The 19,088-nt window shown below is 38.6% G+C and overlaps 1 protein-coding gene across 1 annotated transcript in view; it reads right to left on the bottom strand.

The window, feature by feature from the left end:
- LOC149308933 (cullin-4B-like) overlaps positions 1-19,088 on the bottom strand; it is a 32,881-nt gene that overhangs the window by 10,191 nt on the left and 3,602 nt on the right. The window contains exons 3-15 of the mRNA XM_089536728.1: positions 17,782-17,897; positions 13,186-13,289; positions 12,146-12,215; positions 10,921-10,994; positions 9,799-9,961; positions 9,624-9,713; positions 8,846-8,928; positions 5,591-5,658; positions 3,575-3,693; positions 2,180-2,372; positions 1,443-1,547; positions 757-867; positions 242-327 (exon numbers count right to left, since the gene is read on the bottom strand). Of these exons, the coding sequence (XP_089392854.1) occupies positions 242-327; positions 757-867; positions 1,443-1,547; positions 2,180-2,372; positions 3,575-3,693; positions 5,591-5,658; positions 8,846-8,928; positions 9,624-9,713; positions 9,799-9,961; positions 10,921-10,994; positions 12,146-12,215; positions 13,186-13,289; positions 17,782-17,897 (1,382 nt within the window). The remainder of the gene's footprint in view (positions 1-241; positions 328-756; positions 868-1,442; positions 1,548-2,179; positions 2,373-3,574; positions 3,694-5,590; positions 5,659-8,845; positions 8,929-9,623; positions 9,714-9,798; positions 9,962-10,920; positions 10,995-12,145; positions 12,216-13,185; positions 13,290-17,781; positions 17,898-19,088) is intronic.

Here is a 19,088-nt window from a genome sequence, read left to right as displayed (position 1 = left end):
GAAACAGATTAGCCAACTAGGTCAATACCACCCAGAGTTCAATGACCAAGCAGATATTCCAGCCTAGGTCTCTTTTATCCAGTTAAATACAAATAATTATTATATCTTTGGTATGAAGAACACAAGATGCATATCACCAAGCCATTTTTAGATATACTTACAACTTTTACAAGAATGTCAAAATTTTAGTAAGAGAAGCACATAGGGAACAAACAAATTATGATAGGTTTTGTGCCCATACCTGTTTAAATTGTATCATGATATCTTTAGAAAGTTCCATGTCTTTAAACATTCCTTCAAGTTTGCTGGTGAAAGCAGCTCCGCATTCTATAAAATAATAATTTAATTAAAAATTTCTGCTATATTTTGCTGTTAACAATGGAAGAGTAATAGTGTCATTAACAAAATATTAGAGACCTTATGACTGTACTGTAATTCTGACTGAAGGTAAAGTATTGTTGGCCAAATTACTGAAACCGTAGCAGACTTCCCGTGCTAAAGCACTGCATCACAAATTAAAAGGGGCCTGCACAGCCCTAAAAGATTTATACTTTTGGCAGGCAGCAGTCGATTATATGTGAACTAATTTCACTATTTGCATACTTCTATAAACAGCAATTTATTGTTATAAGCAGCAATCCCTTTCAAAAGAGAGTTTTGAAGGTTTCCTAGGGATACATCACAAATCATCAAAGGTTGAGGAACTACTCAACCATCCACTCAGACAACGCAAATAGGATAAACAACAAACCTTACCATGTTTGAGTTTTGAAAGCATGGATTTCTCAGCATCTACTGATGCACTTTTGCCTACTAGTAGCCGCTTTGCTAGATCTTTTTTGTAGAAGGCTTCAAAAACATCCTTTCCTGTAGAAGACAGAAACTATTTTTTATAAAAGCTTACTGCCAAGCCCAATTGCAATCTTGTATCTGCATGCAGTCACCTTAGTGGAAACTATTCAACCTATCCTTAATCAAAGTAGCTGGTCACTACCTGAGAGATGATAAGGCAGAGTGGGGGAAGATTGCCCCATCACCCCATCTTCTGTTCTCTCTTCAAAGTGGCTTTCTGATAGATTTAGTTGTTGCTCAGGGATATATGCCACACACTTCCCTCCATACTGTTAAAAAAGTCTAAGTAGCTTATCAATTTTTGAAAAATCTGTGTGCATACAACAGGAGCAATATAGGAGAAACATCAGAAGGGTCACAGGTTTCCCATCTCAGATACAACGGGGTTCTGGTGAGTTAAGAGCAAAGAACTCATGCTTTATGATCTTGGCTATTTAACCTTGATTGGGGCTTGAACCAGACCAAACTTAAAATTCCAGACATCTTATCCGAACAAAAAGAAGATCACCAGCTGAATTACAATCTGGATTTACTGAGCTTCATTAAACCTACTTTTGCTTACATTGTGAACATAAAAGTCGAGCACTTACCATAGATAAATCTAAATATAATCATAATTTTATCCAGCATCTTCTCAAGTTCTTCATCAGTAGCTTCTTTATTGCCAGCACGAAGCTTTGAATCCACATACTTAGCTTAGGAGTAGCGGGGAGACAAAACAAAAAGGCAATCATAGGCTGTCTACATGCACTCCTGAAAAAGGATCTTCACCTCATACTATGCTAGGCTTGTTGTCCACTGTATTTGAATAAAAAGGAAATGCCTCCCAATACACATTGTTTTCTCTGGTTCACCTCCTTGCTCCTAAATGCCTTGCTTCACATAAGTAGAGACTGGGGCCAATTTCATCTCAATGAAACAAGGAATGCAAAGATCGGACAGAAAAGACAAAGACATGTAGTCTTGTACAAGGGATCTAATAAACAACTGGATACATATTTTATATGTGACAATATATTTTCTTTAGTAATCATGAAATACAAGTTCTTAACTTTAGTTCATGCTCCTTAGAAATTAAATATGACTCCATCCCTTGACTACTTATCCATCTAACCAAATATCATGTATTCTATCCAGCAGTAAGTCTCCATGGTCATAGGTATAGGTCTGTCCCAGCATTTGCAACATGATCCTTTTCTGTTTTTGAATGGGTATGCCTAAGATTCAACCTGGGAGCTTTCAAATCTTGTGTATGTGCTTTGTACCACTGAGGTATGGTCCTTCTGGACACCCCATTTAGAAAGGATTTCCATAATGAAATATATACCTATGAGTTCAGCTGGTTTATTTGGTCTTTTGTTGATGAAGGTTTCAAAGGCTTCTTTCATGGCATTGACAAATTTTTCATTCTTCAAAAAGCAAATGTCAATTATATGATCAACTTTATCTTTAAAGTCTAGCAGCTCTTGGACCATGGTTTTGTCTTTCTCTGGATTAATTACAATAGTGCTGCCAAATGCCTGGAAAACAGAAATGTAATTTCTAACACAATTGTGTTGGACCACAGTAAGTTTAAATGAACAGCAAACAGGTTTGTGAGCACACAGGTGACTAGCTTAAGTCAGGAGGAAAGCCCACTGCCAGCATATGTGGATGGGGCTGAGATTCTAGATGTCCCTCCCTAAACTGCAACTGTCGACTTTATATCAGTCTTCTGCTATTTTACAGCCAGCAGCAAAATAACATACAGAAAACAAATACAGCTGTTAGATATCAAATTCAAGAGAACTGAAATATCGGAATACCATAACTAAATATGCTTGCACATATAAACTGTAATATGCTAGAACAACATTTTAAGCAAGCATTGGAATACGCTGCCCATAGAGCTCCGCTCAGTTACCTCCCTGGCCCAATTCAAACGGGATTTGAAGACCTACCTGTTTCAAATAGCATTCCCCGATTAAGTCCCTATAGGCCCCCCCGCCGCACAGGCCGCACAGGCAATGGTTTGGCTAACCCGGGGGCTTTTGTTTTTGTTTTGTTTTTGTTTGTTGTTTTAGTCTGTAGTGTAATTTATGTAATTTTGATATGGTTTTTAACTTGAATTTTGTGTATTTTTAACTGCTGTAAACCGCCCTGATCTTATGGAAGGGCGGTATACAAATAAAATGTTTATTATTTATTATGTTTGAAAATGCCCCACAAAGGTCAACATAACAAATTTTAGAGCAGTAATGCTGACAAATTTTGAATCTTAATATTTTAAAAGCCAAGATCTTTACAAAAAAGGGGAAAGTCCGTGTAATAATAAAAACCGACTGAAAATAGTAACATTTTCGGACAGGAATCTTCCAAAAGAGAAAAGCATTTCTTGAATCTACAATGATTTGCTGGAAATAAAGGAACTCAAAATTCCCAGCCAGAGAGCTCTTAGGCCTCACTAAACTACAATCTCCAAAATTCCACAGGACGCAGCAATAACAGTTAAAGTGGAGTAATGGCACTGTAATAGTGTAGTGTGATATTTTCCTAAGACAACCATTTAATGCCATGTATGTGTGTGTAACTCCATCCACATATGCTGGCAGTGCTGGGATGTGCACACAAATTTGGTTTTGGGATATAAGTGTACTATTTATACACACATCTTTTCCGACCCCAATGTATTTAAAACTTCTTCCCACAAGTTAACAACAGATATTAAATCATGCACTGGTACCTTTATATATTCAATCCATTGCTGCAAAAGAGCTTGCACGCCATTTTTGACTCTACTGAACAACTGATATAGTAAAGATAAATCCAGAATTCGGTTTTCATCCAGGAGATTATTTAAACCTGCAAAATTAGTATGTAATTCATTTAGTTTTTTAAACTAGCATGGGATCCAAGGCAGCTTGCAAATGCTAAAACAAGAAAAGGCAAACAGCTTAGTAATAAAAAAGTTAAAAACCGATTTAGCAAGTAATTTTAAAATGACATTCAAATTTAAAAAGCATAAAATCATTTAAAAAGTAACCATAAAGTTAAAAATACAGTATGCCACCCCATAAAATGACTCCTTGAAACCAATTAATCATTTAAAGCCTGCCTGAACAGAAAGATCTTTGCCTGTCAGTGAGAGGACAACAGACAGAGGTCCAATCTGGCCACCTGCAGAGGGCAATTCTATAGGCTGGGAGCAGTCATTGAGAAAGCTCTCTCCTGTGTCCTCACCAGACGGGCCTCTTATGGTGGTGGTTATTGTGTGCCTTCAAGTAGTTTCTGACTTATGGCAATCCTAAATTGAATCTATCATGGGTTTTTTCTTGGCATTATTTGTTCAGAGGAGGTTTTCCATTGCTGTTTCCTGACACTGAGACAGTGGAACTTGCCTAAGTGGCTGTTCATGGCTGAGTGGGGATTTGTAGCCCAATGCTCAAACCACTACACCATACTGACTGTCTGGTGGTAGGACTGAGAAAGTCCTTCCCTATTTTAAGACTCTGACAGATTTATATGTTACTCTAAATCAGTGGTCCCCAAATGGTACCCTATAAGAAATTTTGGACTTCAGCTCCCAGAAGCCTCAGTCATGTTGGCCAGTAGTCTGGGATTCTGGGAGCTAAAGTCAAAAATCTCTTAAAGGGTACACATTGGGGACCACTGCTCTAAATTAATGCATGCTAATAAAAAACCAAACTACCTGCTGCTCTTTCTAATGATTTCTATTGAATATGAAACTCTTACCAGTTATTAAAATATAAAAGAAGGTGCATGTATACATGGACATGTGAGGCCAGAAAATAACTCTATGCCACCCTCAGTAAGGGTGATATAAAAGCAACATGTATAAAGAGAAATTCCCATTCCATACAACTTCAAAATTTTAAGTCCACAATATTAAAAGAAGAGTTATTAATAATGATTACAAGAAGCAAAAAAGACAGTCAACAAGGCTTTAATGTATGGAGGCAAAGCCTATTACTGGTTAGTCTCTTAATATTCATTGCTGAGGAATGTGAATGGAAGAGTGCTAGTGCACATATCCTATCAACAGGCTTTCAAAAGACATCTGGATGCTCACTGTGGGAAATAAAATGTTGTACTGGATTAGCTAGGCCAAGGTTTTGGTCCATAGGAGATTCTAGGAAACAGACTTTTTTTCCCTTTTCAACAGTTTTGATACAATGTAGGCAGCAGTTTGTATTACTAATGCTTCTAACATCATGCACACAAGGATAAGGGTAGAGGCTGTCTGGTAATTTGGTATTTATAGCTCTTTAGAAGCAGCTATTATCACATCTTACCGAAAAATGTATTATTATATTGTACACAATGCAAGTTTTATTACACAGTTTAATGACAAGGAAGCAAAGTGTTTTCTGCCTGCAGATTACTGCAGTTTATTTGTTTTGTACTATGGCTTGGCAGCTATTTTGCTTTGAAACAACATACTTGCCTGATCATGCCATTCAAAATGGACAAAATTATCAGACAACCTCCATCCACATTTGCTGTTTTTCACATCATTACTTTTCATTCTGAGATTCGTCTGATGGCATCAGAGAGTGGGCTCCTTACCTCCAAGGAGGAGAATAGGACTCCTGAATACTGTTCAGTGCTATTTCATGAACTGGGTAGGCAAAGGGGGTTAAAGAAGCAGCACCTGACTGGGTCATTTCCATTCAGCACAGGGAACTGAAAGTCCCGAAGAAGCAGTAAACAAAGATTTCTATAAAGAAAAATAAATTACCTTTCTGTAGAATGGCTGTTAAATGTTCACCTAGCAGCTGTTTTTCTACAGTAGCAATTAGTGGTTTCCTATAGGAAAAAGTGTTTAGAATTACATTCCTTTTGCTCGCCCTTAAACCATTAAAAATCCAACTGGAACTGCAGGAAGAATTATGCTTCATATAGTAAATGCTACCTACTGCTGTGAAGCTAAAATCCACAGCACTTTTCAAAAGCAGAGGGGAAAAAATTCAACAAGTAGGGATTGAGAACTCTGGTGGATGCCCAGTTTTGCCCTCTGCATTCCCTGCCAGGTTTCAGCACCCCAAATTTCTTTGGAAAGTGACTGTAAATCTAATTCCAGTTTCCATGTATGGGTTTGTTTGTTTTTTTTAAAAAAGGGGGTAATGGTGGTCTAGAAAGGGTGGAGTAAATTTACTCATGCACTACCCCTAGGAGCCTCCTGGGGGCAATTGACTCTTTGGGGGCAATGCTTCTAACTGTAGGACCAGGGTGATTAATAGTGGTTTGGGAGGCCATAAAAATGAGGTGAGAGGTTGTATGTGGCCCAGGGCCTGCTGTCCCCAACCTCTGTCTAGAGCAGGCAGCAGTTGGATAGACATAAAACTGCTGGCCTTCTTCAGCCTCGGGAAACAATCCCTCCTTACACCTAGCAAGATCAGCCACTTTCAAACACACATTTCCAGTTAGAAGCTGAATTTATTAGTAGAGTCAGCCCTCCATATCCACAGATTCTTTATCCATGGATTCAATCATCCATGGCTTGAAACATTAAAAAAAAACCTTCCAAAAAGCAGCCCATGATTTTGCTTTTTTATGTGAGGGACACCACTTTATTATGCCATTGTGTTTAATGGGACTTGAGCATCCACGGATATTGATATCCATGGGGAGTCCTGGGACAAAACCCCAGCAGATACCAAGGGTCCACTGTACCACAATGAACACTGTGATTTACAGGGGGGGGGGGGGGAAGATGAAACAAGAAATACTCATGTCTTGAGATGTTTGAAGTTGTTACAGGGGTGACAACAAAAAAGAGGTGAGAGCAAAGTGTGTTAAAAAAACCCAAATCACAGTCATTAATGTTAACATTTGTCACAACAGATATATAGATATGAAGTAATATGGTATTATCTGGCTTATTCTCAGGACTTGTATAAGTTTCGTATAGCCTGAAGCTATGGCATACTGTATATTGCATGTTATCTTTTGGAAAGCATTTTAGGTAATGACAAGCAATACAGGTTGAGCATCTCTTATCCGAAATACTTAGGGCCCGAATTATTTTGAATTTGAATTTTTGGGGGATTCTGGAATACCTGTATTTGCATAAACGTATACTGTATAATGATACACCTTGGAGATGGGACCCATGTCTATGCACAAAATTCATTTATGTTTCATATATACTTTATACAAATAGCCTGAAGATAATTTTATACCATAATATAAACCTTGGATGTAGTCTCCAGGACCAGATGAACTACATCCAAGAGTATTAAAAGAACTGGCAAATGTAATATCGGAGCTATTGGCAATAATCTTTGAAAACTCCTGGAGAACAGGAGAGATCCCAGCAGACTGGCGGAGGGCAAACGTTGTCCCCATCTTCAAAAAGGGGAAAAAAGAGGATCCCAACAATTATCGTCCAGTTAGTCTGACATCAATCCCAGGAAAGATTCTGGAGCATATCATTAAACAGAGAGTCTGTGAACATCTAGAAGGCAATGCCATAATCACTAAAAGTCAACATGGGTTTCAGAGAAAGAAGTCATGCCAGACAAATCTGATCTCTTTCTTTGATAAAATTACCAGCTTGTTAGATGAAGGGAATGCTGTGGATATAGTATATCTTGATTTCAGTAAGGCCTTTGACAAGGTTTCCCATGACATTCTTGCAAACAAACTTGTAAAATGTGGGTTAGACAAGGTAACTGTTACATGGATTTGAAACTGGTTGACTGGCCGAACCCAAAGGGTGCTCAACAATGGCACCTTTTCATCCTGGAGAGAAGTGACCAGTGGGGTCCCACAGGGCTCTGTCCTGGGCCCAGTGCTATTCAACGTCTTTATCAATGACTTGGATGACAGAATTGGGGGCATACTCATCAAATTTGCAGATGACACCAAATTAGGAAGAGTAGCTAATACCCCAGAGGACAGGATCAAAATTCAAAACGACCTGAATAGACTAGAAAGCTGGGCCAAAGCTAACAAAATGAAGTTCAACACAGAGAAATGTAAGGTACTGCACTTAGGGCGGAGAAATGAAATGCACAGATATAGGATGAGGGAGACCTGGCTGAATGAGACTACATGTGAAAGGGATCTAGAAGTCCAAATAGACTACAAGTTGAACATGAGTCAACAGTGTGATGCGGCAGCTAAAAAGGCCAATGCAATTTTAGACTGCATCAATAAAAGTATAGTCTCTAGATCCAGAGAAGTAATAGTGCCACTATATTCTGCTTTAGTCAGGCCCCACCTGGAATATTGTGTCCAGTTCTGGGCACCACAATTCAAAAAGGACATTGAGAAACTGGAGCGTGTCCAAAGGAGGGCGGCTACAATGGTGAAGGGGCTGGAAACCATGTCCTATGAGGAATGACTTAGGGAGCTGGGGATGTTTAGCCTGGAGAAAAGAAGGTTAAGAGATGATATGATAGCCCTTTTTAAATATTTGAAGGGATGTCATATTGAGGAGGGATGCTGCTCCAGAGAACAGGACCCGGAACAATGGATGCAAGCTGAAGGAAAACAGATTCCACCTCAACATTAGGAAGAACTTCCTGACAGTAAGGGCTGTTTGACAGTGGAACACACTCCCTTGGAGTGTGGTGGAGTCTCCCTCTTTGGAGGTCTTTAAACAGAGGCTGGATGGCCACTTGTCAGGGATGCATTGATTGAGAGTTCCTGCATGGCAGGGGGTTGGACTGGATGGCCCTTGTGGTCTCTTCCAACTCTATGATTCTATGAATCTATAATATTTTTTTTTAATAATTTTGTGCTTGAAACAAAGTTTGTGTATGCTGAACCACCAGAATGCAAATGTGTCACTATCCCAACTGCCCAGGAAAAAGACTTTGGAGTATTTTGGAATTCCAGATAAGAGAGATTCAACCTGTACATAGCCTAGTTTTACATTATTGAACATGCCTGTTGATTTGGCTCACATTAGCAAAAAATAGCACTACAATTAGAGGTCTACTATTAAGAGATTTAAACATCAACTTAAAGGGAACTACACACTTACTGAGTGCTTTGATCCAAGTATGTGATAATCCTGTCTGCCTCTTCCTCCAAGCGTTTGTTAACATGATGAAGATACTCTGGAACCTGGCAAGTGGAATAAGTTGAGGAGAAAAGGTTAAGTAAGAGAACAAAACTGTCTGCCAACTGCAACTGACATATACTTTTATAGCTAGTAGCAAGTACATTTCAATACCGTTTATCAGTGCACCCAAGCATTTCGTATGCGGTTTACTGTAAACTAATTGCCCCCAACAATCTGGGTACTCATTTTAGCAACTTCGGAAGGATGTGAGCTTGAGCTCCTGGGTTGGTATTGAACTTGCAACCTTATGGTTTGTGAGTGAGTGGCTGCATTACAGGTATTTAACCACTGCGCCAGCAGGGCTCTCTTCTGAACTCATAATGGTCAAGAACCACACTAAAGGATGGGTTTCTAAGTCATAGTATTAGTGCTAAAACCATTAAGAATCAAGGAACACCTTAAAGACCAAAACATTTTATTTGTGGACTGCAACCTCACTGGTATCTGATGAAGTGGGTTGCTACTCATGAAAGTTTGTGCTAGACAAAGTATTATAGTCTTTAAGGTACTAAGAGACACCCTGTTGTTTCTGTAGCAACAGTCCAACAAGGCTATCTACACTCTCCCTAGAAATTATTGGTATTGCAATACTTCTTGATAGCCACTCTCAGTAGGACAGAATGTGCCAGATTCTGCCCTCATAGTTGGGAGCTAAAAATGCTCATGGCATCTACTGAGCCATGAGGTAATGAAATACCTCTCTTTCTTGCATAAGCCTCTGCCCTTCTGCTGCATATAGTCGATTAGTTTCTTCCAAGAATCTGTGCTCAAAAGAATCCTGGTAGATCTAGGAAAGAAAATAAACGTAACGGTTTGTGTTCATATTGCTTATTCTTGGCATTTTATGAAGATTTATCACAACTCTTACTCACCTGCAAATCTGAAAGCATGCTTAGAAGGCTGCGGAGCAGGCTCCTATCAATAGCCTCTCCATTTCTCTCCCTCTCAATCAACAGAAGAATGCCATCTATGGTCTTGTTCTGAACTTTCTGATCACTAATTATATGAGTCCTGAACAATTCAAGCCCCATATCCCTGAAAAAAACATAAATTGCCATAGTGAAGCAGAATTTTAGGATAGGGATGGTGTACATTCTTACAGTTTATGTATGTTCATATGTTTTTAACATATTCTGTTTGAGCAATTAATCAAGTAGTCATTTTCAAGTTTGTTCAGGTATTTTTTGCAATTCTGTGTGAGAGGAAGTGAACCCTACGCAATTATGTGTCTGTACTCTCATCACCTCCATAAGGAAGAAAAAGACAGTTCTGTGCACAGAATTATACTTTTCCCAGCTTCTGGTTCAATTTCCTGGATTTCACATTCCATTTCAAAAGAAAAGGGCAGAATGAGGATTGGTAGAAATGTCCAGTAATTACAGTGCCACATGCTGAGTTAACGTCAATTAAATCTATTTCAATTCCAGGTTGTAACACAACCAATGAGGAAAAGTGAAAGGAATGACAACTTCACCAAGGCTAAATAAATACATCAGTCAAATGCTTTGAAGTGATGGTCTACATTTGGTCAAGTGTACTTAACAATCTATATAGCCAAAAAGGAGTCATTTAATTAAAACTTCTAGCCTCTGCTTTCACACTTATCTGTTTTAAAACACTGCATGCTATTTGTTTGTGCTTCTGCAAACAGGGATTATTTTGCCAAGCAGGCTCAGGATGGTATTTTACACTTCCAATAAATTTATAAAATGGTCCCTCTACTATGACGGCTTGTAGATTAATAGTTTCCAAACCTGGCTTGTTAGTTTAGCTAAATGTTAGCCTCCAATGGTCACCCCAAACCCCCAAGATTTTTGGTAAATATGAAAAGGGCTGGGGGGCACAGTGAAGTTGATATATTTCACAGCCATCTCTATCCACAGGAAACAACTCGCAATCAATCATTCAAGATAGAAAGGGGAAAAACCCCTGCTAATCTATATCTTGACAGCACATTTAGAAACCTGAAATAAATGCCATATTTTCGTCCTTACCAAATTGATGGCAGCATTGAATTTTGAAGTACATAGGTTCGATCCAGGAACAAAAAGATACTTCTAATCATTATCTGTAATGGTAAGAAGAAGCCATCAAGATTTTGACAGATTTGAAGTGCTATGCCTACAATATGCATTTGGCTTGAGATCATTCTTGTGCCAATACTTACTTGGAAGGAATGACTATTAATTTTAGTGAGGCTTACTTTCTAATATGATTACTAACAGCAACTACAAAGTCAAGTATACAAACAGACCTTGGAGATAACCTTCTACCTTAACCTGATATTTAAGATTAAGAAAGCACATCCTCTTAGTCCCTTTAGTATGTTAGCTTCAAGCAACTATGGAAAGCTACTAGCCAGAGAAATTTTGTTCCTTCCCAAGATTCGATGAACTCGGAGCCAGAATACTTCCAGAAGTCCCAACCATTTAGAACGTCTTAACCCCACCCCTCAGAATGATTTGAATAGGTGTGATTAGGTGGCAATCCACTTCTCTTGCACAGCAATTACATAATAAGGTATTTTGTCAAGTATAATGTTTTTGAGTTGTTGATCTGCAGTCCAGAGAATCTGGAGCAAGACAGAAATATATCATACAACTTTAAGGATTTTGTTTTTCAGATACAATACAGATTTACTATGCTATATGGCAGCAATGGCCTCCAACTTTCACAGATGAATACAGGCTGTCAGAACAAAAACCAAGATAACAGAAAAAAAGGTTCTGAGTATAAATTATAGTATCATTTCCAATCTTGTTATAAGCCAAAAGTAATCATACTTGTTATAAAACATCTTTTTATAAGCCAAAGAAATGCATGGAAAACATCCACCTACCCATTGAATGCATGTGTGCATACTTCCCTTGTGCACCTGCAAACTCCCAGAACCCCGGCAAGATGCTCAAGATGGCCACCAGAGCCGGTTTTCAAAGGGTCAAGATAGGAGGAGGGAGCATTCTTGGGCCAAATCCCAATGGCATACTATTGTATCTAAAGCCAGTGGAAATGGGACTTTATTCTCCTGTTTCTGCAGCACTCTGTGGCACAAAAAAACAGCTCCAGAGGTTTTTCCACTGGAGGATTTCAGAGTGCACTGGGAAATGCAACAGGGAGAGTGGGGGGGGGGGGTCACAACATCTGGCAGAAGCAAAACTATCGAGTACACTAATGGATTCAAATGTATAGAAATGTTATTTCAAGGAAAGTAAGCCTTACCATTTGTCTGCAATGATCTTGCCAACATTTGTCTATTTTCTTGAGAAAAAGAACACTGTCCAATGAATCCGTGAAGAAGCAGTTAAGACTGTTTAACAAAAAAACTGAAACAACACCAGTATTACTCTTCAACTTTATAACTGCAGGATTTGTTTTGAAATAGTCACCCCACTGGTTTTTAAGGATGTCTACAAACACCTTGTCACACCAGTTTCTAAAACACACCAATGTTTTACTCTAGGTCCTAACCGTTGAGATATAGCTATGTGGGAGATGCTTACCTAAAATTAGCTTAAAAGTATAAAGGTCAGCTAGTCCTAGCCAGCAGCTTAATAAAGTTACTAGGTTAATCAAGATGGTTAACATCTCAGGGTTTAACAGCTTGAGGTGCATCAAAGAAATGATAGCAGAAAATTGGCATGCACACATCTCTGACTGCAGCCATTATAGGAACAAGACCAACACTCATGATTCTTCAGGTGATTGCAAGGTGATGGTAAATACCATTCCCACACTACAACATCAGCTTATAACATGACATTACTGATTAAGTATGGAGTGCCACACATGCTTCTCTGGACTGGTGCATGTGGGTCTGCATGTGCTATGAATTGTGAACACTGTATTAATCAGAAATGGCTAAAAAAGTAGGTTTCTCTCCTGCTGAAACATGACTTGCTTCAGTCTTTCTCTGCATAACTCCAGTTCAAAGATCTGTGATGTGCAATAGTGGATGTCACTGTCAGAATTTTAATAATTTGTTTAACCAACTTTATTGTTTCTCTGTTATATATTGTTCCTCTTTTATTCTAACCAAGCTGGTTAGAATTTCATTTCAAAAAAGCAAAGAATTGTAAACCCTATGCAACCTCTGCTGCAAGGTCCAGACATACACTATATAGGTTTGGCACAGTCAACACAAGAATCCACAGATCATGTCATTGAGAAGGTAGATCTTAATCTATAGATTATCTTAACTGCCTACAGGCATCTAAACCACAGAATGGCTTGCCAAATACATTTCATTTATAGAAGGATATTCTCTGAACTGATGAATCTGTGCTTTGATATGGTCTTCACAAATCTGTCTTAACTGCTTGTACAAATTTGCAGAAATTTTGTAGGAGCAGAGATTTTCAACAGCCTAAAATCAAGAAAGTAGAAAACTGAGATAAAATATCTACATAACTTCTGGATTCCATACCAACAGACAACATATTTATATAGTATTTCCCAGCTCTCCTCCTGCTCCTCCCATGGACTTAAAACCGTTGGTCCACATAATATTGGGGTCCAAATGATTCTCGACAATTAAAGATCAGGTCAGTGCTCCTGTGAATACAGCAATCAGCCTTTACACCTCCCCCTCCATATACCATCACACCTAAAAATTAGTTCAGTGCAAACAGAAAACATGTAAATAGCAACAAAGATATTTTATGAAGTTTGGACTACCATAACTGGGAGTACTCAAAACATAATTCTGTAATATACAATCTATAATTCTGTAGAAAAGCAATGATGAGTAACAGGATTTCTACCTATATTAGTATATAAATTGCTAGTATCAATTGATAGTCACAAGGAGGATTCCGGGGACTTCCCACACCAATAAGCTCTCTCTCATTTTCTTTCCTTGCCACAATTTTGCAGTAGTGGTGAAGGAGAGCTGAGGAAAAGAAGCTACTGTCTGCTATACTGTACTGGGGAGCAGCAAATCAGCAAAGGAAATGCTGCAAGCTTCACTTACTGAGAGCAAAGGAAAGAGAGCTGATGAAGGATACTTCAGGTGAAGTTGGGCACAATGTTATTTGCTATTGGGACCAATATGATTCCAAAAGGACACCTGACTGAGTATTCAAAGTGAAACCTAATCAACCACAAACTGTAGTAGTAAGAACTAGAGACCTAAAAAAGTGCAGGGGCTAAATGCAGGTGGCATGACACATACAGTTCAAGTTACACTTTGGCCACCATTTGCAAGAAGGTGGTGATAGTGTGCAACTGAGACAGTCCAGTATCTCCAGCATGTGAATTGCACTACCTAAGTGCAAAGCTCCATTCTCAACTGAACAGAGACCAAGCTGGAATAGTTTCATTTTGTCAGTTTAATTCTCCTCCTCATTGTTAAAAATGCAGAGACTGTAAATTCTCTGCAGCAGTGATTTTTCCTCCTTAAAAGAATCAGGACCACTGGCGGAGCTATACAGAGAAATAATTCTTGTTCCAAGAAGAGAAGAAGCTTGAATTAATCTTACAGTATAAGGTTTGAGAGGGAGCTCCAAATGTTTTGGCCCAAAGTAAAAGCTGCAAATGCTTGGGGAAAATAATCTGCCATAAATGGGTTCACCTCAAGCAACTACTAAAACTATTTTAATCCTTTTCAGTGATTTTCTATCTGTCATTGGGTCTATTATCCCATTAAGAAAGGTTCCAGCAGCAGTGCTTGCTGCCAGCTAATAAGGATACTGCTGCCAGGGGAAACAGCACACTAAGAAACTTATTGCAGATCAAATGAAGACACATAGAAATCCTCTGGAGATGTGTAGGAGAAAAAGAGCTGTTGTTAACTTAGATAATGGTACCTAAAAACACATATTTGACATTGGATCTATTTACAAGGCAGCTGTTCTTAAGCAAAAATGTTCTCTTTAGCATTCATTTCACTGACTATTTAGCTGACTCTTTTTAATACCCGAGGTGTTAAAAATAGATCCAGATAAACAATGTCAACAGAAAATACTGCTGCATTGCTTTCAAAATATCGGATCTGAGCCTAGAGGTTTTTTTGAATGCATATTAGGTAAAATGGTTCCTTAAAGTCCTTGACCTAAAACGGGTGAAAAACTGTCACAGAATACACCTATAAAAGTATGTTAGGATGACAAATCCCTGGGCTGATGAGCAAATCAACTGACCTTTAGATAAAGAGCATTAGCTGAATGCTCTGATAATTAATCCGCTATAATTATGGTATGTGAGCAAATATTATGCATTACCAGTAGACACTCTACTCCAAGGAGTTTAAATTGAGTGGAAACATGGGTAATGATCACAACAGCACTTGGTTCAGACAATTCTTTTTCTACCCTTCCCTTCTCCCCAGGAGGATGTATAATAAAAATAAAAAACATCCCCAAAGTTCTCTCATTATCCACAATGCTTTGACAGAAACTAAGTGTTAATCAACATACTATTATGCTGGAATCAAGATTTCAGGTTATTTCAACCACCATGCTGGTTAATGCAGAAAATGAAGAATGAGGCATCCCCAACAAGTAGAAATCTAGCATTTGTTCACATATGGATAAGTATAGTCCATTCTAATCAGAGCTTTGAAAAGTTATTTTTGAACTGTAGTTTTCAAAATACTTCAGGCAATGACTGGCCAATTCTGGGAGCTGCAGTACAAAAAGGTTACTTTTCACAATATAGTGAAAACAATCAACCAAACAACTTCAAGACAATTGAGATGATGAATTAATATCTAGTATCAAAAACTGTTCAAATCAATCTTTTGAGTATTGTTGGAATATACTGTATCCTAGCAAGCTCAGCAAATTCCCAGGAAACCTATTCAGGGGTAGTCATGTCAGCCATGCAGCAAAATACAACAAAATCCCAAATCCACAGAACAACAATATCTTTACTGGGCCAACTACAAAGCACAAAATATGTCATGCAAGCTTTTCAAGCTTCACTGGCTTCTTCATCAGGCAAAGATGTTAAAAATCATACAGGAAAAGAAAAGTAACAGTGTTAGCCTCACAGGCCTACATTCTGTCTTTGATGTTAATTCTGTTGTCAGACGGTCTAGAGCCATGGTGGTGAACCTATGGCACACGTGCCCTCTCTGGCACGTGAAGCCATTTTGGAGGGCATGTGGAAAGACGGGAGGGCCGGGGAAGAGGAGGAACAGATGTGCGTCTCCCCCCTCCGGAGGTTCTGCCCCCGGCACTGGATAACACCTGGTGCCAAAACGCATTTGACTTTGGGCACTGAGTCCCTAAAAGTTTCACCATCACTGACAGAGGCTCATCAATGCAGGCAGGGGTCACTCCCCTTCTTGGCCACGTAGGGACCAGGAACAAAGAGAAGTAAAAGACAGGTAATAACATTTCAAATCCACTAACAGTAGCAAAGTAACTTTCAAATTCTTAGGTTCCCAAGAATATGCTGCTGGAATCCTGAAATATTTCTAGGTTTGTTTACCATTTTTCTACAAGTAATTAAACATAATAAGCTAAAAATACACAGTATGTAATTCATGTTGCCTCTCAGAAATTTTAAAACCTGGATTCTTCTCACAGCAACTTTAGCTGTTTCCAATTAAAGTGATAAACTTTACTTGAAAAACTAGCCAAATGAATATATTTATTTCCATTTTATCTTAAGAGAAAAGTGAAAAGTATGATGTGTCTGCATACAGCAAGAGTGAGAAGTGAAAAGGTGAAGAAAGGATGCAGAAGAGAAAGACTGAGCAACAGGTGGGAAGAATGAAAAAGACACCTTCAGTAATTGACAGCGAAAGCTACTGCCATTCTTCCACTTGACCTTTCTGGCCCATCACTCTGAGACAAATCCTGTAAAGCAGCTTCCACTCCATCTTCACTGTCACATCAGGTCAGTGACAGCACAATAAGATCTTGAGGCAGCAATATGGAGAGGCCTTGCTTTCTGAAGCAGTATGGCTGCACACTCATTCAAAGAAACCTGGGTCAGACCACAACTTTATCCGGAGAGCGGTGTGATGTGACATGTAGTTTGCCCTGCTTTCAACTGCAGGACACTTCACAATAAGAAAGAATGACCAAATGAATGAATGAATAAATAAACAAACCATTAAGGAGAAAATACAAGTTCCCTCCTAAAATTTCCATAGATAGTTCATTGCAAGAGTGTTAGAAATCAAGTTATTTGTTTCTGTTGCTAATGAAGTTGAAATTTTATATTCTGGATTCTATGACTCCTTGTTTCCTAGTTTCCACATGACCAAAAAGGGGTGGCCTCTGCCTGCAGTGATATCCTTCCAGAGTCCAGTGGTCCCCAAACTTTTGTCCTCCAGATGTTTTGGACTTCAGCTCCCAGAATTCCTGACCACTGACTCTGGAAGCTGAAGTCCAAAACACCTGGAGGACCAAAGTCTGGGAATCACCGTTCTATACCATCTTAACTAACAACAAAAGCAACATCTTGAAACAGAATGTAAGCCCCTGATGTTAACACTGTCATTTCCCCCTTTCTCCTGTATGATTTTTAAGACCTGTGCCTGATGAAGAAGCCAGTGGAACTTCAAAAACTGGCATGATGTATTTCCTTTTTTTAGTTGTCCCCATTAAGAATATCACTATTTGTGGATTGTGGAATTTGTTGAAATTAAATGCTCACTTTACTATCTGTACATGTTTACTGAATTGATGGGAAAACGGAAACCCGCACTGAAGACAAATATCACAATCAGTTTGCGAGAAAGTCCTTGTTGGCCTTCTCTACAACCATTTGTCCAATCTATGGTTGTACCTCACCTACAAACACTCCCTCCCCACCCAATTTTAATTTAAATCAAGATGTCACTTAGGGCTTTAGAAAGTGAACAAAAAGCATAGGTTCCATAGATTAAACATTTCAATGCTTACCTGATAGAGCTCTTCTAAATTGTACTTTATTGAAGTACTATTCTGAATAGCTTCTACTGCTTCTTTAAGTTTTTGCCAGGTTTCATCTGTGTAATTCTCAGGCAGTTTAGGTTTATCTGGAAAATGTCAAAAGATCAGAATCCAAACAAACGCAACATTTAAGAACACAAGGTCAGGATCAGATCAAAGGCAATATACTAAGATTTTTATCAGTGACCCCAATGATTAATTCCATACAGTGAAAAGTATGATGTGTCTGAATACAGCAAGAATGAGTAGTGAGAAGGTGAAGAACTGCAGGATTCTAGTGGAAGCTCTCACTGATTTAACTTTACAATTATCTGGTTGCTCTGTAGAACACCAGTCGCCTTGTGCTGAAACTCTGAGTTGAAGGCCAAGAATAAGAAAAATAATAGAATAAATTATCAACTATTATGTATCAGTTTTTGCCTTGCAAGGAGCATCAGTATGTGTTATTTCACTGTTGTAACTTATTTTTATACAATAACCACTTTAAGGTAAATGAACTAAGTCCAAACATACATTATCTTTAAAGGTACAAATTGCTACTAAACTGTAGCCCCATCAGTACAGTGAACTGAGGAATCAAGAAAACAAAATTTAAAAAAATCCCAACAAAAACTGAGCCAACACCATTGCAGGATTCGGGGGGACTTTCCCATTCACTTAACTTTGTTCCATTGGTCAACCTGATTTTTCTTCCTTGTTCAGACCTGGAAAGCATTCATGAATTTCCAAAAGATTACTGCAATGTGCTGTATGCAAAGTTGTTTTTAATGGCTTCTCAGAAGCTTCAAATGATGGACGATGCACTGAACATAATTCTTGGCATGCATCCATTACTATGAGCACATTACATGAATACTATAGCTTTTTATGCTCCTTCAGACATGGTTCAAGGGGCTGTTTTTTTAATCTATAAAATTATAATACTATCACCTTCACTTACTTGGAGACTAATTTCTGCCTAAGGCTTCCTATAATCTGTTGAAAAGAATCTAAGGGATGTACTTTTAAGCATGTAATTTGTGCTGTGTATGAATACAGGCAATACAGATAGGTGTGAGAGACCGCATGACACAACGGTTTCAGCGTTAGATTAAAACTCTGGAGAACAGGGTTCAAATTCCCTCTTAGACATGGAAAGCCACTGTATGGACTTGGGCAAAACCCACTCTCTGAGCCTCAGAAGAAAGCCAGGACAAACCCTTTCTGAACAAATCTTGCCTGCAAAACACCATGATATGGCCATAAGTTAGAAATGACTTGAAGACACATAACAACAA

Source organism: Sceloporus occidentalis, unplaced genomic scaffold, assembly GCF_023333645.1.
Source record: "Sceloporus occidentalis isolate IW3139 unplaced genomic scaffold, rSceOcc1.0.p SCAF_8, whole genome shotgun sequence".
Lineage (NCBI taxonomy): Eukaryota > Metazoa > Chordata > Lepidosauria > Squamata > Phrynosomatidae > Sceloporus > Sceloporus occidentalis.
This window is presented reverse-complemented; position numbering and strand designations above follow the sequence as displayed.